The 21,802-nt window shown below is 37.9% G+C and overlaps 1 protein-coding gene and 1 pseudogene across 1 annotated transcript in view; one reads left to right on the forward strand and one right to left on the reverse strand.

The window, feature by feature from the left end:
* PRKAR2A (protein kinase cAMP-dependent type II regulatory subunit alpha) overlaps window positions 1-21,802 on the reverse strand; it is a 72,774-nt gene that overhangs the window by 25,592 nt on the left and 25,380 nt on the right. The window contains exons 2-5 of the mRNA XM_016149877.2: window positions 17,485-17,520; window positions 8,850-8,902; window positions 6,550-6,633; window positions 475-581 (exon numbers count right to left, since the gene is read on the reverse strand). Coding sequence (XP_016005363.1) covers window positions 475-581; window positions 6,550-6,633; window positions 8,850-8,902; window positions 17,485-17,520 — 280 coding nt within the window. The remainder of the gene's footprint in view (window positions 1-474; window positions 582-6,549; window positions 6,634-8,849; window positions 8,903-17,484; window positions 17,521-21,802) is intronic.
* On the forward strand, window positions 13,911-14,029 carry LOC118602474 (annotated as a pseudogene).

The following is a 21,802-nucleotide window of genomic DNA, read 5'->3' on the forward strand; positions in this document are numbered from 1 at the left end:
CAAGAAGTTAGGACACACTAAGACAAGCAGGTCAAAGCCACACAGTTCATATTTCCCAACATGACTTATATCTGGAACTGAGCCAGAAGGGGCCAGGGACATGGAGGTGGGCGCAGTGTACTCATGAGCAGAATTAGGCTGGGACTGAAAGATCCGGAGCATAGCAGTGTCACAGCTATTTTTCAGGAAACCAATTTACTTGAACACTGGGAAATAACATGTTCATAAAGCATATCACGCCTCATCGTAAAGGAGACGCTCTACTGTACATAGTGGCAACTCAAGTATGAGCTGTACTGACTCGATACAGCACTGGACAGAGAGGGGCAGGCTGTGGGCAGAGTGGGGTGAGCTCGGGGAAGCTTGTTCACTTGGCTAGGTCCTCTCGGGGCTGAACTAAGCACAGTGTAAAGCACTTGTCCTGAATCATAAATCCTAAGTGTGGCTGCACAACTGCAAAGCTCCACCTCCTACCGTTCTATGACATAAAAGTTGTCTCCGTCGTCTCCTTGGTCAATAACATGCTCATCGACTTTGACTGTCCTTTCAAACATGGCATCGAGGACTTGAGAAAGCTGTTCCTGCAAGGTACGCACAAGGAGAAAAGATGGCTTTGACATTTGCTGGAAAAAAAAATGACTATGCTCATCTCAGTTTGTAACTAGAAGAAAGTCTCCAAATCAGACTGTTCGAGCAGAAATCTACGGGGTGTCTGAAACAAATGCTTTCCTGTAACCACTCAGCTTTGTACCTCCATGTACACAGCAGAGTTGCCAAGTTTTTTGAGTTAGTATTGCTTTGAAAAAAATGTTGCATAATTTAAGCAAAAATAGGTATCTAAATCACAGTGCACATTCTCCCAGCCATACCCACATGACTGTCACTGGCTCTGATTGCTCCGCTATGTCATGTGTAAAACTGTATGATGCCACCTTCCTACAAATGTTAATCTTAACAGGATCATCAGCTCTACGGAGCTGTAATGGCTTCAGAGGTCATCCTTTGGAGCTATACAACTGTTCTGACTAGCCAAGCACATCACTTCACCCCTCTGAGCCTCAATTTTTTCATATGTAAAAAGGGGGTTAATAAAAAATTACTCATGCACAAATTTTTGTGACTAAAGGAGGAAAGTCTAAGGAAAGTATTTATTACACAAAAGGTACTCAATAAATTAGATCTATCGTCAGACAACTAATACTGCTCAGTCATTTATATACAACATGTAAACTACTTACTTACCAATATTACCTCCCATTACCAGAAGATAATTGTACCAGTAAGTATACTGGGGACAAAATGAAGCTAATAAATTCTAACAAAACAGCAGTCTCAGTCTAGGGCTAGGGTCTCACTGTCAGGCAGGGAGATCACAGATTGTCAGGGGGCACTAGAGAACACCAACTCAGAGAAAGAATTTCTCTTTGGAGGAACGTGGATCGAACACCTGGCAAGGGAATAATTTTATTGCTGCACAATTCTATGTGATTTGGTGTTCTGTCGGTGTTACCATGCTACCTAAAAACTTGAGTACCGCCAAGAGCATCTCTTTAGTTCCACAGTTCCATGTGTGTTGTATAATGTACAAACTGACAATTACTGAAAAGATAGGCTTGCTACTGATGTCCCATCCACATTCATGTGGAATGTGACCCTAGTGCTGCCAGAAATCTCATGTTTAAATACAGCCACATGCCACACAACAACGTTTTGGTCAACGAAGGGCTGCATATACAATGGTAGTCCCACATGATTATAATGGAGCTGAAAAATTCCTATTACTTAGCAAGGCTGTAGCTTTCTCAACGTTGTGGCGCAACACATTACTCATGTGTTTGTGGTGATGCTGGTGTAAACAAACCAATTGTGCTGCCAGTTGTATAGCACATACAATTATGTGCAGTAGATAATACCCGGTAATAAACAACTATGTCACTGGTTTATCTATTTACTATACTATATTTTTTATTGTTAAGAGTGTCCTCTTTCTACTTATAAGAAGAAAGTTTGTTGTAACACAGTACGCTGTGTGATGCTGGCAGCAGCCTCATACATCTCGTGTTTACTGTGTCTCTTCATTGCATCATTTTCTCTTGTGCATGATTTAGTCGCCTGTTGTTTAGACAGGCTTAGATACACAAATACCACTGTGTTACAAGTGCTTACAATATTCAGTACAGTAATATGCTGCACAGGTTTGTAGGAGCAATAGGCTATACCACATAGCTTAGGTGTGTAGTGGGCTACATCTTCTAGGTTTGTGCAAGCATACCATGTTTCCATGACGACAAAATCACCTAATGATGCACTTTCTCAGAATGTTTCCCTGTCATTACGTAACACATGACTGTACAGGTAACAAATTCAAATTTTCATAGACAATACAGATCAAACATACACATGTACACCTGGCTGTACATGGCCTGTGGGCTGTCCATTGGCAGCCTCATGTTCTGAATAATTCTTCTTCTTTTAGCCTGGACTTTTTAAAAAAAATCATGAGATAGAGAATAAGGTACCAGGGGAGCATTGTAGGTTAGAGGGAACTAAAATGACTCCATGACAACCAAAAACATGTGATTCAGGATTAAAAAATAAAAAACAAAAAAGCTATAGAGAACTTTACTGGGAAAATCTGAATATGACTGTATGTTACATAATATTATTACACCAATGTTAAATTTCTTGGGTTTAATAATAGCATTGTGTTAATGTAGGAAAATATCCTTGTTCTTAAGGTAGTTAGTGGCAAAGAGTCATAATGTTATAAACATATTCATAAATGGCTCGGAACACGAGGAAAAAAGCTGTTTATATGCACTTACATGTGTGTGTACAGACACACACAAGAGGAGGAGTAAATGTGGCAAAACGCTAACAACTGGTCAGCCTCGGTCAAGGGTACGTGAGTGTTCAAATACTATTCTTTTGACTTTTTTTGTAAATTTGAAAATTAGAAACAGAAACTTGGGAAATAAATTTTTAAAAATTGAAACAAGTACACTCATCGGAATGGCTAAAATTTAAAAAGATAGGCAACATCAAATGTTGGTAAGAATATGGAGCAACTGGGAATCTCATATACTGTTGAAGGAATGCAAAATGGGACAACCATTTTGAAAAAGATGTGGCAGATTTTTAGAAAATCAAACACATTCCTATCCTATGACTCAGCAATTTTGCCCTCAGGTATTTTACTGAAGAGAAATGGTAAAAAAAAAGTTCACAAAAAGACTTGTGTAAAATGTTCATAGCATTATTCAAAAGAGCTAAAAATGAAAAACAGACCAGGTGCCCATCAAAAGAAAAACGATTAAGCAAACTGGTATTTTTATGTAATAGAACACTAGTCAGCAATAAAAAGGAATGAACTAACATCACCAGCAATAAAGCATAAAGACATCACGGATCCCGTGATATGACGCTCTAAGAACACTATAATTTTTGTGTTGTTAGTCTGGCTAAAAATGTATAACCATATTCCAATCATGAAGAAACATCAGGCAAATTTTAACCAAGGTACATTCTATAAGATAAATAACCAGTACTTTTCCAAGTGCCGATATCATGAAAGGCTAGAAAGAACTGAAAACTGTCACAAATTGGAGGAGATTAAGGAGAGATAACAATTAATAGTAACATTAATTGGATTAGATCCTTAACCAGAAAAAAAACATTAGTGAAAAAGTGGTAAAATCTGCATAAGGTTTGTAGTTTAACAGTATTGTAACAACACTAATTTCCTGGATTTGATAACTGTACTAAAGTTATGCAACAAGTTAATATTGGGGAAGCTGATTAAGGAATATATGGAATCTCTATTTTTTGAATTTTTTTTTCTGAGTTTAAAACTAGTTCAAAATAAAAAGTAAAAAAAGAAAAAGGAACGAACTAAAATATGCAACATGGATGAACATCAAAAACACTGTGCTGAGTGAAAGAAGTCTCACACAAAAGAGTACATACTGTATGGTTCCACTTATATGAAATCCTGGAACAGACAAGGGATTTTACTGTAGAATAAATCAAAATAGTAGTTGCCTCTGGGCGGGGAGGGAGGTAAGAATTAATCGTGAAGGGGCATGAAGGAACTTTCTGGAGTGGTGGCCATGTTTTATATCTTGACAGGAGTTTGGATTACTAAGTGTATGCATTTGTCGAACCTCAGCAAATGCATACTTCACATTAAAAAATTACAAACAAATATTGAACTCCAGTTCATGAAAAGCATGCTAAAGTATATAAGAAAATATAGATATCTGCAATTTACTCTAAAATACACCTTCCATATTTCACTTATATGCAGAATCTAAGGAATAAAAAGAACTAATCAAAACAGACTCACGTATAGTGGACAATTTGGTGACAGAGGGGAGGGGGCTTGGAGAGCTGGGAGAATGGGATGAAGGGTTAAAGAAGTACAAATTAGTTGCTGACAGATGGTCACGGGGATGGGGAGTACGGCATAGGAAAGGTAGTTAGTATTAATATATTGGCTAGGTGGAAAACCACAGGAGAGAAGGAGTAATTAGAGGGATCGTTTTATAAACTATGTAAATGTCTAACCAATGTGCTCTATGCTTGAAACTAATTAAAATAAAAAATAAATAAAATAAAATACACCCCCCCCCCCAAATAAGATGGGTTATTGCAGGAGCCAGCAAGCAGCCACCTGATATTGTAACTAATGTTTTATTGGAACATAACCACACCTTTCAATTATGGATTATCTATGGCTGCTCTCCTGCTACAATAACAGAGTAGAGTAATTCTGACAGAAATATTTACTATCTGGTTCTTTAAGAAAAGGTTTGTCAACCCCTTTGCTGAGGGATGGGTAGATGGTAATATAATGTAGCAAGCATAGTAAAATGTTTATCAAGGCAGTGAATAAATGCATAGTCCATAAAATGCTTTCAACTTCGTTGTATTTGAATATTTCCATGACAAAATATTTTTAAAAAATAATAAAATCTGAAAATTCAGTTATTTTCAACACTAAAATGATAAAATGGCATTTTCCGACATTAAGAAAATTCTGAAAAATTTACATAGCAACTTCCCTTAGAACATCTGATGGTATTAAATTTACAAGGGATTTTATTCACACTAGATAAAGAAGTCCCCTTTCCATTGATACGGATGGGCCTTCCAGAGAAAAGAGCTGACACAGACCATTATTTCTCATAACCAGCCTTTCCTTGAGCTCATCATCTTTGTTTTGCTTTATTCAGCCTGAGACTAATAAAGCTCATTAAAATTCTAGATATTCCTGTAACCACACAGCTACCAAAAAGACTGGTTTATAGACACCAGGGATGGTTGCTTCCTTTGACTGAATAATCACAAACTTGTGTTTGACCAGCCAGCTTCCCAGGATAGGCTGTAGAGGTGTCTTCAGAAGACTTACTTGCAGGAGCTGGGTAGCAAGAGAAATCTAATCCCATCCTTCCTATCTCTGCAGATCCAGTAGGCCCAGCACCTCAGCCATTCATGTGGCTTCAGAGTGTGGCCCTCAAAGTAAAGAAGAAACAGGAAATTTGAAGATTCTGACTTCGGGAGGTAGCCCCTGCTCGCTTTCTATCTCCACTGAGGGAGGGAAGACAAGTCCAGGCAGAGGTCTCTATGCCAGGGCCCTGCAGTTAAATACCACTCTGTGTGCGCCCCACATCTGAGGTCTTCACGGAGAAGTAATCACAAGAGCTGCCCCACACCTCAGGTCTGAGAAGCAGTCACACACTTCCAGTGGGTTAAGTGATACTGATGAAGAGAATTTCACACTGGCATCTCTGGAGAACTTATTCTGCAGCATGAATTCGAACTCTTCAAACTAAGCCAGGGTCATGTAAACCTGAGCATTTCCTTTTTATATGACCAAACTGTATAGTCCTCAAATGGTACGGCTTTGGAGGAAGTGCCAAAGTAATTCTGAGAAATACTAAAGTCATCTGAAAAGCTCATCATGGGTTATGATGGTCAACAGAATGCAAACATTCATAAGTAAGATGACTCTAAAGTTTTATGCCTTATAATAGCTGTGGCTAAGACACTAAAAACTTTAAATGACAAACAGGAAAAAAGTTAAAGAAAAAAATATTTTAAAAACTAATGTTACTTGTAACAACATGGATGAACCTAGAGGGTATTATGCTAGTGAAATAAATCAGACAGAGAAAGACAAATAACCTATGATTTCACTCATTTGTGGAATCTAAAAATCAAAAAACAGAACAGAAACAGACTCACAGATAAAGAGAAGAAATTGATAGTTGCCAGACAGGAGGGAGATTAGGGAGCTGGGTAAAAAAGGTGAAAGAATTAATACAAATTGGCATTTAACAAAATAGCCACAGGGATGTAAAGTACAGCATAGGGAATAAAGTCAATAATATTGTAATAACTATGTATGGTGCCAGGTGTGTCCTAGACTTATGGGGGCGATCATGTCATAAGTTATATAAATGTCTAACCACAATGCTGTACACCTGAAACTAATATAATACTGAATGTCAAATGTAAGTGAAAAAAACCTTTTTAAATCAACGTTACCTGATCGAGATTTTTGAAAAGGAGAATATCTTTGCAAGCATCCTGAAGTCTGCATCTCTGTTGATCAGTTTTAGGATGGATCACCTGCCAAATCAAATAAAACCAAGAAAATTTTAAATTTCATTTTAAAATCCTATTTACAAATTGGTATATATCTTTTTCCTTAAAAGTGGGAAATATTAAGAGAATGCTTACTGTAATTTTGATTCTATACAAATACTAAGGAGTGCCCTTATCATGGAGGGAAATATGACAGAGTAAGAGCACCCACCCGGGAGCCACCCACTGGCTATGCAGCTGCCAGTAAGTCAGCCACCCCCTGGGAGCCTCAGAGTCCTCATCTGTAAAGCAGAGGGTTATAGATTTGTTCATTCAAATCTACGAGGTGCCAGGCACTGTCCTATCTCTGGGGACACAGCAGTGAAAACAAACAAAAATACCTGTGCTCACAGTCTATACATAAAATATGTTGAAGAATGACAAGGCTAAGAAGAAAAGTAAAGCTGGGAAAGGTGATAAAAAGTGTGTGGGGGGTGTCCAGATGCGACGGTGCGCGATGGTGCTGAGAAGACGACGTTGGTGTAAAGAACTCAAGGAAGTGAGGACGACCTGAGGGAGCGAGTCATGTGGGTCGTCTGCGGGAAAAGCACCTCAAGCAGATGGAACAAGAAGTCAAAACAAGGCCTTATGGGAGGTGAATAGCGTATTTGAGAAATAACCGGGAGACAGGTGTGACTGATGCAGAGCAAAGGGGAAAGATCAGGATAAGAGCAGGCTGAAGGGTTGGGGGGAGGTAATGCCCAAATCACAGAGGGCATTGTAGGTCACGGAATTGGAACTTTTTTCTAGTGACATGGGGGCAATTTGAGAGTTGTGGCTGAGGAGAGAGACCTGACTAATGTTTTTAAAGGCCCACACCAGCTGCTGAGTAAAGAACTGCCTTGACGGAAGAAAGAGTGAAAGCCAGAAACAACTATCATCACCCAGTGCCAGACTGTGGTGGTTAGGACCAGGGTGGCAGCGATGAAGGTGCTGAGAAGTAATGGAATTTCACATATGTTCTGAAGACTGAGCCCAATGGATCTGTTGAAAAATTGAACATGGGCATAGAAAACTCAAAGGGGCTGAGGGTAACACTAAAGTTTTGGTCCTGAGCAACTGGAAAGAGGAAGTTGCCATGAATTGAGCTGGAGAAGACCGTGGGTGGAGAAGAATGTTTAAAGGGAAATAATCAGGAGTTCATGCTAAGTGTGAGTTGTCTATTGAAATCTAAGCATCAATGGAAAGTAAATAATAGTCATATAAGCTAGAGTTCACATATCAACAACTCATTATTACTGGTGGTGGTAGTAGTGATATCTATAAAATTGTGCTAAGGAAGAGATGAGTTAATACATGCAGTATTTAAAACAGTACCTGACATTCAGTAGGTGCTCAAAAACTACTACTATTATTAGATATTCAATAAATGTTTATGGAATTAAAGAAAACAATTATTGTCTAATATTGTTATAATTGAGAGACCTATTGAGCTCCTAAGTATTGTCTTTATCCTAAAAAAGTCCTCACTTAATCTACCCAGAAAAAACATCTCAAGTGTTAAATATTTTGAATTTATGATATTAAAAAGTTAGTAAAAAGCCATTTTAACTTTTAAAAGTCATCAAGAATTCTGTGATATTCAGAATAAAAAAATTTTAATCTACATGTCTATTATATTCACACAATGGTAGCATTTTATTATTAGAATACTCCAGAAATCTTTCGTAGGCTCCTCATTTTAAGGCATACTGAAAGATCATTAAAGTTTCTTCTGTAACATCAATCTTTTAAAAATGATGCTTCACAGTTGCTTTTATAAAAGCAATTTGTTAACTGTACAAGAGTTTAAAAACCTGAGTTTTAAAAAAAAAGCACCCAAAAGTCAACCACAGCCCTGCCATAATCACTGTTAACATCTGGGATATATCCTTCCAGATATAATTGTTTGTACAAATAAATAAACAAACAAACAGAGAGAGCACTACTACAACACTGTAAGGACTCCACTTTCACAACCTTAGGAAGGATCCAACCATTTCTGTAAAATGAACTCGTCGGGCAAATGTCGAGTCAGTTGGCTTGACTATGTTGAAGGCTTTAACTGCACCCCTTCTTACCAATCCTTCAAAAGGCATCCTGTTGAGATTTTAATTTATATTCATTTTAATTATCAGTATAATTAATTTGGTGTGTAGAGGAGTAGGGGACAGAGTGGAGAATAAAACAATTCTACCTAATACCTTTGCCACAGTTCTTACCCTTGGATCAGTATCTTCCTCTTCCTCATCAGGATTATAGGTCTCAGCACAGACTACATTTGGAGAGAAAAAAATAAAGAGCAAAATGAATAAAACAGATATGTGCTTTTACTAGAAAAAGAGAAAGTGAACATAATTTCCTTTTAGTCAGTGTTTGCTAAATCTATAATTGTAATGATTTTTTTAATCCCTTCTTTCAACTAACAAATATATTAAGTACTTACTGATGCCAGGCATTCTATTCTGTTAAGTGCTGAAAAGCCAGCCCTTTAAGGACTGGTGGTCCCAAATAGGAGAGAGATGATAAAATACATCTACTAAATCCTAGGGTAATGGCAAGGACAAACAAGGAGGACCCTCTCTGCTGAGTTATGAAGCAGGGGTAGAAAACCACAAAGCATAAGATATACAGTATATACATATGGGTATGGAATAATTATGAAAATAATCAATTAAAATAGCTCAACATCATTATGCACATGAATGATCTAAAAATAAGAATGAATTTTAAACAAAATAAATACTATGTGTCAGACTCTGTTCTAGGTACAGTATTATATAAATTTAAAACCAACTTGAAAAAAAAACAACTTGATTTTCTTTGTAGGTGACCTACGTTTGTACTAGCTGCCTACAGGACTTGTCTTTGTCATAACTCAAGGATTTAAAAAATATTCACTGAACAATTGTTTATGATAGCAAAATATCAAAAATGATGTAAGTATCCACTTAAATAACACAGTTTTAAGAAAGAATGAAGAAGATCTTTATGGGTTAATAAATAGTGAGGTCTAAATAAAAAAGGTAAAAAACCAAGGTGAAGAGTATACCCAGCCTGCCATTCCTTCCATAAGAAAGGACTTCCATGAGAAAGAAGAGCTAAGAATGAGGGAGAAATAAACATACAAATATATTATATACACCTCTTTTTTTAACCTATTTGTTTTTCCAAAAGGAAACGAGAAAAAGATAAACCAGGAATAAAAATTTTTCCTAGAAGGTAGGCAGAAACAAACAAAAAAAGAAGGTATTTGGAAAGGAATAAAACTTCTGTGAGGAAACTATTTTTTACAGTTTTGACATTTAATTCATGTTCAATGTTTTATGTATTTAAGAAACTAGATTGATAAGGATGGATGGACCCTACAACTGAATACAAAAAGAAACAAATGCACCTAATTATACATCAGGCTGATGACATAACCACAAAGAAGGAAAAGGGAGTTATTTTAAGTAGCTTCTGAACTTAGTACTCTGACCGTCCACCCTCAGTGGGATATAGTCCAGTGACAAAAAACTGTGGTTGGTAGTGGTACAGCAATTCCAAAACTCTTCTGTGTGTATTACAGTAGTGAGTAAATAAGGACACACACAGATGTTTTCACTGGAGGGGAGGAGGGTACAAGTATGGATTCAAAGGATTAGGATTGGCAAGGTCAGTACAACACACACATTTAAAATCTTACTTTTAGGTGTTAGTAGCAAAGAGAGAATGTATTTTCTAGTGAATAAAAATTTAATTGACTCACTAACAAAACTATTTTGCCAGGAACAATCTAGATGTGATCAATGATGTTGCCCAGAATGCAGCAAACCTGTTCCTTCTTTACAATGCAGGGGAAATTTCTCTTTTAATAAATTCTCAATTATCTGCAATAGCTGTGTGACCTGGAGACTTCACAGCAGAGCTCTACCTCCTCCGCTGCATAACGGAGCTAACGGGAATGAATCTCCACTGAGGACTGTCATAAGGATTCAAGTAGGGAAGCGGCTGGCACACAGTAAGGGGACAGTAAGCGCCGACTCTGTGAACGACAACTATTATTATTTTGTTCCGTTTGTTCTGGTTTTCAGGAATATTATTATTATCTTGGTTCTATTCTCTATCTCAGCTCTTTCAACAACAGTCCTTTCTTCAAGGCTGCCCTTCATCACAGATTTTCCCCTTAACAATTCTGCTTTCCTGGCCTTCTCTATGTATTTAATTCCTGTTTACTGTGCTTAGTTTCTTTATGGTCTTTTTGCCCATCATGACCACTTCCTCTTTCATCTTGGCCTATTCTTTTTTTTTATATATTCAGAATTCATAAAGGCAATGACACTCTATGAGTATTCGGTAGTGGACCTTTCTAATTTCATTCCTCTTCCATCCTAAATCTGCCAAGTTCACCCACAGGCCCTGTATTGTTTACTAGGGTTTATTTCTCATTTGTGAGCAGGCAAGGGACATAAATGGTTTTTGACCTTACACTCAGTTCATTTGTGTGATGGATTAAAAAATCTGATATATCTACAACTAGGGGACAACCTGATACATACAACTTTCGGTTTAACTCCCGGTTTCTCAGAAACACTCACTGAACCCCTGGTCTACCTGTGTCCCAGCTTCCCCTTCCTCATTGATTCTGACTTATGGAACACCCAAGAAATGAAGACTCCAGCCATGTCTTGTAAACAAGGCTCCCTCTCCTGCCCAGCCTATTCTACCTGTATGAACTAAACCTCCTGTGTTGTAATGCCACCAATACTCTGTTTATCCAACAGGGACCTGGCTTCCTTAGAGAAAAATGAGGGAGAAGGGACTAAAAAGACAGACACCATTCAAGTGATACTCTGCAGAGAGGGCTGTCCAGCCCCGGGCTGGTATGGGCTTTGGGTAGTTGAGCCAGTGACAGTGGGGAGTAGATAATGACTCACTATCCTTCTCCAAGCCAGGGTGTATTTATGCCAGATCTGTCTGTCCTAAAGATGAAGGCAGCCACATTCCTGAGTTCCTGGGTGTTAATGCTGCCACGCTTTTCATCTTCAAATATTCCGGTAGGGGGCTGAGGCGGCTGCATGGAGGGCAACTAACTGAACACTATTAAATGCAAACTTCTTGGTTCTCTGTGTTCGTGGTTAATGTTGTCATTATTGGTCCAGTTTTCTAAATTAAAAATTTGGAGTTCACCATGACTTCCTTCTTTCTCCTCTAATCCACTGAATATATCAAATTCTACTTCAGAAATATTCTTGTTTTTTTACCTTTGTTCAGTCTATTCCAACTGCTACTCTATAGTTCACGCCTTCAAAATGTCTTCTTAGAAAAACGCACTTAAAAAAACTTTCATTTTGGAAATAGATGGGTACATGAGCATTATACTTTCTCTAGTTTTGCCCTTGTATGAAAATTCTCACTTAAAAAGTTTAAAATAATAAGTCTTCAGTAATGAGATTGACAGGATTTTACTGACAATGACATTTTGTCTTGGGCTAACCTATCTCCATGCTTTTTGTTCCTGATTTTAGAAGAAAGTACTTCAGCAATTTAGCTCACTTTTATATTTTTAGACATTAATGTAACTGAGGCAGCAAATGTTAAAAGTCTTCAAGTCTTAAGGTACAGAACTATGATTTAAACAAAAGTAGTTATTTTCATCAAAATTATTAATGTTTCTACTTATGGAAAAACATTTTGTCTTTATTTTTCAAAACTGGTTTTGATTTTTTTCCCTTTTCTTATCAACTGTGGACTCACCACCCTTTGCCCTCTTCCTGTTTATACCCGACCTTTCTACTTCTTCCTGGTCGTGATCTCAAATGATTTTTCTCATTTTCTGTATAAAAATCCACTTCTAGATGTCTATGTGATTGTTTTCTTTATAGTTCTACACATTGAGGGGCTTGTTTCAGTACACTAATTACCTGGAGGCTTTATGATCCCCTCATGTAGCCTCAAGAACTACACGGAGGGTCATGAGACGCTCGAGACCTACTGAAAACGAAGACCGAGAGCAGCACAGCCGGTCGTTTTGCTGCAGGTCTCCAGCAGATGTCACTAGCCAGTACTATGAAACTACAAAGTGACAATAGATTAGCCAGCACAATTTCTTCCAAATTTTATCTGGTGCTTCCTTTGTCCAGAAATGTGAATCATTAAAATGTGCTTGTGAGAGAAAACCCTTTCATTTCTACCAAGAAATGAGCACAGACCCTGGTCACAGGCCTGAGGCCCTATGGTATCCTGCTGGCCCCATGGAGAGTTGACACAGGCTGAGTGTATTAGTATGCTAAGGCTGCCATAACAAAATATCACAGACCGGTGGCTAAAACAACAGAATTTATTCTCTCACAGTTCTAGAGGCTGGAAGTCCAAGGTCAAGGTACTGGAAGGTTTTGTGTCTCCTGGGGCCTCCTTCCTTGGCCTGCAGATGGATGGATGCCTTCTTGCTGTGTCCTCACATGGCCTGTCCTCTGAGCTTGCACTCCTGGTGTCTCTTCCTCTTCTTAAAAGGACTCCAATCTTACTGGCTTAGAGCTCCACCTTTAGGATCTCGTTTACCCTTAATTAAACTCTTTAAAAACCCTGTCTCTACATATAATCACATTGGGGTTAGGCCTCAACATATAAATTTGAAAGGGATACAATTCAACCCATAACACTGGGCTCCTAAGTTATTTTAAGTAATATTTAGTAATATTTCAGCTGAAGACAGCTATGGATAGAAAAATACTGAACACCATGAAAAGAGTATAAAGACAAAAATCAGTATTCTTCTATTTAAGCATGTAAATTCTGCAAGGTAGGAATGTCTGGTGAAGGGCGCCTATGAGTGCCTGAGCTGGCACCCGATTCTCAGCAGACTGTCCTGTTAATTGTATTACAGTCATCACCAGAGTCAGATACTCCCTGCCTAAATGTAGTATGATACCAACACGAATTTCCAATTAATGTGTTTGGAAGCTTTAATATATATTTACTAAAGGAAAGGGTGTTTTTAAAGCAAGTTTTATAATTAACAGAATCAGACTAACATTTCAAAATCCAAGATAGTTAACACTAATTCAAGACCACTTCAAGAAAGCTGCCTTTAAAGAACTTATAAACTCTCTTCTTTCGATGTATTTCTCACTTGATATGGAGAGACTTTCTGCTAGAACTTAGAACCTGGAAGGCACAGCTTTTCAATTCCAGTGCTTGCAAGGGAGAGGTAGCATCAAGAGGGGAAGGGTTCATCTCTGAAGCTACACACGCTAGGGCTGAGCCTGGATCTGTTCACCTCTCACATGTTCTTTCTCCATATCTATGGCCACGCCACCCTGAATGTGCCTGATCTCATCTGATCTTGAAAGCTAAGCAGGGTCGGGCCTGGTTACTACTTGAATGGGAGACCACCTAGGAAGACCAGGTGCTGTAGGCATTAAAAAAAAAAAAAAAGATAAAGCAGTAAGGAGAAAATAAAGAGAGAGATGTGTGTGTGTGTGTGTGTGTGTGTGTGTGTGTGTGTGTGTATTTTAGACAAGTTTACTGAAGGTCTGAGAAGGTGTCTTTCAATGAAGGGCTAAAAAATGTGGGTGAGCAATCCACAAAGACAATTTTGGTGAGATATGGGAGTAAAAGCCTGATGAGAATGGGCTCAGAAGAGAATGGAAAATAAACTAAAAACAACAAATTTGGAAAACTCCTTCAAGGAGGTTTTTTGTAAAGATATGGAGAGAAAAAGGGCAGTGGTTGGATAAGAAATAATGGTTTAAAAGGTTTTATTTTCTTTTTTAAGAAGGGAGAGCCAACCATTTGTTTCTTTGCTGAGAATAACCCAGTTGAAGGATTATGATTATGCAGGATAAAGAGGAAGTAACTGCTAGAAGGATGACGGGATGAGATCTGGTGTGCCCGTGGACACTGGATTCACAGGCAGGTGAGGAAGGACAGAAACAGTGGTGGAAGTCTATGGAAATTCTCTTCTGCTGCTTCTATTTCCTTACTTAACAGAGAAAAAGGTCATCTGCTAGAATGGGGATGAGGAGAAGGAGATGTCAGTTTGGGGAGAGAGAAGGTATGAAAGACTTATCTAGGATAACAGTCTGATTGCTGATACCAAGAGCCTACTAGAAGTTAATGATCACGAACTGAAAGTAAAATCAATCGACAAGGCTGTACACTTTCTTTCAATCAAGTACAGCTGTGGGGAAGATCCAGTATAAGTGCAGAATTGGGCTTACCCAGAATGTGGTTTAGCAGAGCGAGTTAAAAGGGAAAAGTAAATTGTAAGGATATGTGCCAGGGCGTGGTTATATTCACTGATCAAGGAATTAAAGGTTAGTAAAGAAGTGAGGAATAGTGAAAAGGAGGCAGGATCACTGAGCTGCCAGGACTGGAGTAGGAGCTGAAAAAAGAGCAGGGAGAGGAACAAGACTGTGATCTCTGATGAAGAGTCTGAAGAGTACGACCGCGGGAGTGAATGGTGCAAGACGAGATCCTTGGAAGAGAGGAGGTTGAGAAACAAAAGGGCCAGACGTTACAAATGTGGAAATCTGTGTGGAAATAAGAAGGAACACCCTGGGGATTATTAGATGACTCAAACAAGGATGGGGAATGGTCGGTAGCATTTGATAATGTGAGGTTTAAAGCCAAGTATTTTAGGGAAGAGGGAAAGAGATGGTTTGGAAGCAGCAATGAGGAGCAAGGGAAACATTTACCCATCTCTGGTCAGTTACAGGGAAGGTAGAAAAAAGCCACCATTCAAGAAGCCTGCAGGGTAAGCTAAGCTTCATCCAGAGCAGGAAGACGGACGAAGGCTGAGCTCAGAGAACAGGCTAAGAATGTAAAAGATTTACCTGAAGACTAAGAGCTCCAGAGGAAATGAGACAGGGTCCTTAGAGAAGAGAAGTGTAGTACTCAGCACCCATGCTACCTTTGGGCACATTATCACCTTGACTGTTCCAAGTTACTTAACCTTTGCTTTGCCCCCAGTTGCCTCATCTATACAATGGAGATAATCATCATGGTGTTAACGTAAGAATTATATTCAACAATATAAGGAAGACTTTAAAACTGCACCTAGCACACAGACTGTATGCTAGCTATTGCTACAGGCTATTTTCTCTCCTGCATAATCATTTTGGATTCTTTTAACAACCTTTTATTTTCACTTAACACCTGAATGATATTTAAAAGTTTTAAATCTTCAGTAAGATTATAAAATCTAAGGGGGAGGAATAATAACATGTACTTGCCTGAGTCCTCCACAGTTCAAGGACTGAACCACAGTGACAGAGAGCCCAAGCAGCAATTCATGAACTAACGTCATCTGTGACTTCTAGAGATCTCACTGTACTCTCCATATCCCAGATCTGTCCTCCAGATGTCAAGGGGTATTACTAATCTTTTCTTTGGGGGACAAAAGGAGGCAGAGATGAACAGAAATGGGAGATAATCGTTCATGGGTCTCATGCCAACCAACCTTAATCCCTACTCTAGTTCCTTTCTGTAAATGACTCTCTATATGTAAGAACAAACTCTTCAATCTCCTTTCAACAGACTTTGGTGTACAACCTTACCAAAGACTTTCTGAAAACATAAGCAGAATTTCTCAAAGAAGAAGAATGAATGATAGAAAAGGTAAATGGACAAATAAGAAACCTTCCCAGAACAAGGTGATATAAAAGAATAATTTAACACATACAGCTTACATAGCAATTTTGAAACACACTAACATCCCAACTGTAAAACTAAACTCCAGATTTATCCAAAAGTCAAGCACTTTAATTATATGAATTTTTTTTATAAAGTATATTTATAAGCTCTATGAAAATAAGGGGACTTTCTCAGTTTAGGAGCAATTATGGGGGAAAAAAGGGAGGTAGATAAGGCAAAAAGGGTCAAATATGTGGTGACAGAAAGAAATCTAACTAAGGGATGTGTACACCTGAAACTTACTGGATTTTGTTAACCAATGCCAGCACAATAAAAAAAAAATTTTTTTTAAAGAAAAAGAAGATATATATACTCAATAAATATTTGCTGACTGCCTGCTATGTGTCAAGCAGTATTCAAGGTACTAGTTACATTAACAAAAGTTTTGAGTCATTAAAAAACAGCAAAATTAAAATATATAGCACAACTGATGTGAAAAACTTAGCATTAAAATTTTCGAAGGGTTAAAAATCATGATAGAAATTTACTCAAACTTATAAAAAATAATCTAGACCGTAACAGATAAAAGGGGAAAATATTACCAAACAAGTTCCATACAAAAAAAATAAAAATAGATGTCTCACGTTTGGAAAACATTCATTTTTCTTAATAATCAAAAGAATGCCAAATAAAACAATCTGAGGTACTACTTTCCACCTAACCTAAAGGATCAGGCACTACTTATTAATGAGATGGTTTTGGAAAAGAGGCCTTTGCAAGGTACCTCTCCCTGTAGCCTATTCTGCAGCCTCCCTCTAGAAAGCAATACACAGAAAAAGGCAATGTAATGCTCAGTCTCCGACTAAGGAATGCCTTTCTTGATACTACAACCAAGGAAATAATTTAAGTGACTCAAAAATGTATGCAAGAAGTTAATGGCAGCTTAATCTAGAAAATCAGAAATAATAATATGAAAAGTAGTTTTTAGAAGCCATAATTATGAACATGGAAAATATTAATGACATAAATGAGACAAACTAATTACAGTCATATAAAAAGATATATATAGATACTCAGAACTTAAAATGAAACAGAATGAAGAAAACGCAGGTAATTTTTTTATAATGCTCTGAATGCTGTTAACTTATCTTTTTATTAAAAAGATCAGTTTGTTTTTATTTAAGATAATACTATCTTAAAATAGCATTTTGGCAGTATGTTATGGAAGAGAACACATACCTGATACTCGCCGATCAAATCTACCAGGAACTGGAACTGCAAAACAAAGAAGCAACATTTAGTCATCATTATGTCACATGACGCCATTTTAATACTCCCTTTTTGCAAAGATCTTTGACAACACAACTAACCACCTCAATACCAAGTGGTGGGGCAATTCGTACTCTTCCATAATCAACCACAGAGAGCAGTTCGACATGATTGTTTAAAGACAATATGGAGAATAGTGTATCTCTTTGAAAACGAGCTCTTTGTAACTTCAATGCTCACATCCATGTTCCACCTAATTTATGCCATACCAAATGAATAAGAAGTCTGCTATTTATTTTCAATGTATTACTGGAAAGTCAAGCCGGAACAATCAGGCAAGAAATTAAAGGCATCCAAATTGGAAAGAAAAAAAAAACTAAAATTACCTCTGCAGAATGACATGATCTTATATGTAGAGCCTTACAAAATTTACACAAATGATAAAATTTCGTTTTTATTGTAGTTATATTTTCATATAATTATTCAAAGTAAATTAAATTCATGCAGTCTTTAAAATAAACAATTTGTTGAAATTCAGTAAATTTGTTCCACAATATACTGACCTAAAATTTTTAAATGAAAACTTAGTCATTATTTTCATATATCATGCAAAAAAGACAATGATTTTTAAATTCCCAAAGCATGCCCTGTTACCGTGTAAGAGTCCAAAAGTGTAAAAAAAAAAAAAAAACAAAAAAAGGTGACTCACAATGGTATAATTAAAAATTAAGAGACTCGCGGCATTTAGCATGAAGGAATGACTGAGTAGATAAAAAGGTAAACAAAATGGGTAAAAACATGCTGGCTGGTAAACCTATGTGTTATTTAATCTTCGATCAGTACATGTCTTATAAGCTTTTATGAAGCCAGGATAAAACAGCTGTAATTAGGGCAAGATACACTAAGTCACACAAAGAATGCAATCAATGACTACAGCTAAGAGACCATATTATTCTAATTTTGCCACTGCTTAGAGAGCTCAAAACAGAGCACAGCAGACTTTATGTGGATCAGACAAAATAGCCAACTAATATAACAAGTCCGAGAAATTCTTCCAGCAAAAAAGGATGCCTAAAATGCTCTCTTTTTTCTATTACAAATACTGACAGGGAATAGGAAGACTTAAAATTTAGGTTACCTGATCTAAAATCATGTGCCTTAAAAACATTAACAAATGTGATCTCAGAGGAAACTAAGATCCATCATTCCTGATTAAATGAACACCTAAATACTGACATGCCCTGAAAATAAAAACACGGTTCTTTGAGCAGGGAGAATACTGTATGTGGTGAAAACATTAAACACATGCTGGAGAAATTAAAAACATTTCCAAAAGTCTCTTCTATTTTAAATTTGAACACGTGCTAAACAAGATGATAGAACCTTCCCTATGAATGTCTCAGGGAATGGCATAAAAACCTGGAGCATATAATCCAACCGCAACTGAGTCAAGCAAAGCTCAGGAGGATACAAAATTCCATGACTGCTAGAAAAGCAAACAGCAGGCAAACTCAGCTTAAAGCAGGGCTGGCAGGATTTTAGCAGCACCAACAGCATACAGAGGCAGATAACAGGGCAGGGCATTAATGGGGGCCTTGTGTTTGGGGAACCAGTATAACATAGCACAAAACAGTAAATCTCAAAAGTGGAATAGAAAGCAACTGTTAGAGCAGGCCCATAAGAGTGGTTAATCATGATGAGGGAATTGCCAGGATGGGCTGCCACCAATGGGTAGGGTGTGCCACATCCCACAGGCCAGGGGATGAAAGTGCACCTGCCAGCAAGAAGACATAGCCTGAGGAATGCCCCAAAGGCAAGGAAGTTTTTAGGGAGTGTAAATGTCCCAAGGTTCCTGGAAACACAGATAAGGGAGAAGTCAGGTGTCAGAGAAGGACCACTCAGTGAGGCAAGAAAGCCCAAGAAAAGTTCTGGGCAGCCTATTTAGGGTTCTGAGACCTAATCAATAAACAAGAGAAGGGAAGGAAAAGGGGAAAAAAGGCAAAAACCATCCACCATAATTTCACACACACAGATTCATTCTGCTTTTATTGTGGGTTAGAAGATGGAAAGAATGCTGCTATTCATCCTTTACTTTTTCTCTCTTTCTGTAGAATCTTGTTTTGGTTAAACTAGGTACATGGTCATTAAAGTTTAAAGCAAAAGCCCCAGTGGTGTGTTTGCCTTGGTATGGTAGTTTCTGCTAGTACATGTAAATGTGTACTAACAATGAGGCCCACCTCATTGAGGCTTGTCTCTTGTCTGCCCAACATTTGAAATCCATCTTCCTACTACCTACCTACAAAAAAACACTCTTAACTTGACCCTGCTAGGGCCTCTATATAATTCACACAACTACTTCCCTCAAACACCAAGCTTCCTGAAATGAGCTGTTGTGTGGGCTCACCATTCTTTTGAAGCTCTTGCAAACTGGCTTCCAACTATTATTAAAATAGCTTTCTCTGGAATCACAATTTTCCTTTACATTGTTCTTCTACATTGATTAATTCTTCTATTCTTGAACTAAATAAAAATCACTAAATGTTAGTTGTTGCCAAATCACATGCATTCACTCAACAATTACTGAGCCCTTTGGTGACAGGCACTGTGCTATCCAGCGGGGAAATAAGTGATTCAGATACAGCCCCTGCCCACAAAGATCTTAAGAGCTGCTCGAGGCGTGAACTAAAATATCATATCGTAATCATAACAGTGTGATAAATACTACATGCATGCTCTGTGAGCACACAGGAAGAGCACCTAGAGAGAGGAAAGGAAGGTCCCTGGTCTACAGAAAGTAAAGTCTAAGCATGGCTGGGCGGGAAGGCGAGCAAGCTTATGATTTCGGGAAATGAAAGGAGTATGAAATGAGCATGAGCGATGTGGGAAAAGAGCACGGAGATGACGGAACAGAAGTGAGCAAGGGCATTCTGGATGCCGTCCAGTGGAAGAAAAATATTCAGGAGTAATAAACTGCTTATTTTTATGTACCTGCTTTCTCCTCCATCTGTGGGAGGAGAGCAGGGACAAAGATTAAAGTACTTAATAAAGATTTCCTTGGCTGCAACTGTAAAATCAAAAGAGGAAGTCTGGAGAATAGTGACCAAGGCTTAAAGAGAAAGTATTAATTGGGAGAAAGAATAAAGAATTCTCCATCCCAGTAGTAGAGTGGCAGGTAAGTCCTCCAGGATAGAATACCTGTCCTCATGCTCCACTGATTCTCCCCCTGCAGGCCATCTGCTTCCCCATGCTCTGGACAGCTAGCTATAAGACCACTGGAAAGAGTGCAGGGGGCTTGGATACCCCACACAAGGTGGGACTGAACAGAAACCACATTAAAATGTTCGCTGTGAGTGGATTAGCTGTGGACACAGTACTTGTTACAACATGAAGGAACTGGAGCAAAGGGAGTCAGTGCAGACTGGATTTTATAAAGGTCATTCTGATTGCAGCTGGTGGAAGAAGGCTTAGATTAGACATGTGGCTGTGGACAAGTAGGAAACGAATGAATTCCAGAGATGTACAGAAAGAAAATCTATATAGTTTAGTGACAGACTCAACGTTTACTCCACAAATGCCAATCAAATAAAATTATATCCCTACAATTATAAAGACAAAGTATTCAATATGGATATCATTCAATCTATAAAGAGTGCTGTCATGGATTCTAAAATTATTTAAAATGTCAGAATTGCAAAGTGTAAAGTAATTTGATTTAGTGATGGCAAGTAGGTCTCATCTCACATGGAACTCTAATTGATGTCACTGGTTCCCCTGAATCATGCTTGACTCCTTCCTTTCTTTCATTACTCATATCTACTTCATTAACAACTCCATCTGTTCTCCCTCCCACTTTATTTCATGAATCAGTCTACCTTTCTCTGTCTCCACTGTCATCCTAGTTTGAAGTACATCATTTTGTGCCTGGATGACTGCAACAGCCTCCAAATTTGTCTTCCCACTCACAATCTTGCTCCATGTTAATCTATTCTGCACACAGTTATCACAGTGATCCTAAACTTTTGGAAGACAATTTGGCAGTTTCTGTCTAAATTTTAAGTGTGAATTGCCTTTGACCTGGCAACAATTCCAATTCTAGGAATATGTTTTAATCACTATAGTACTGTGTTTTATAGCAAAAAAAAAAAAAAAAAAAAAAAAATCTAAGAAAATAAATTAGGAAATATTGGTATAGCTAGAGTATGAACCTCTAATACAGTCATTAAAATAGATGCAACAGACATATATGAACTGATGGGGAGAACTTCAAGATATGTTATTATGTAAAAAA

Source organism: Rousettus aegyptiacus, unplaced genomic scaffold (genome assembly GCF_014176215.1).
Source record: "Rousettus aegyptiacus isolate mRouAeg1 unplaced genomic scaffold, mRouAeg1.p scaffold_m13_p_4, whole genome shotgun sequence".
NCBI classification, from domain to species: domain Eukaryota; kingdom Metazoa; phylum Chordata; class Mammalia; order Chiroptera; family Pteropodidae; genus Rousettus; species Rousettus aegyptiacus.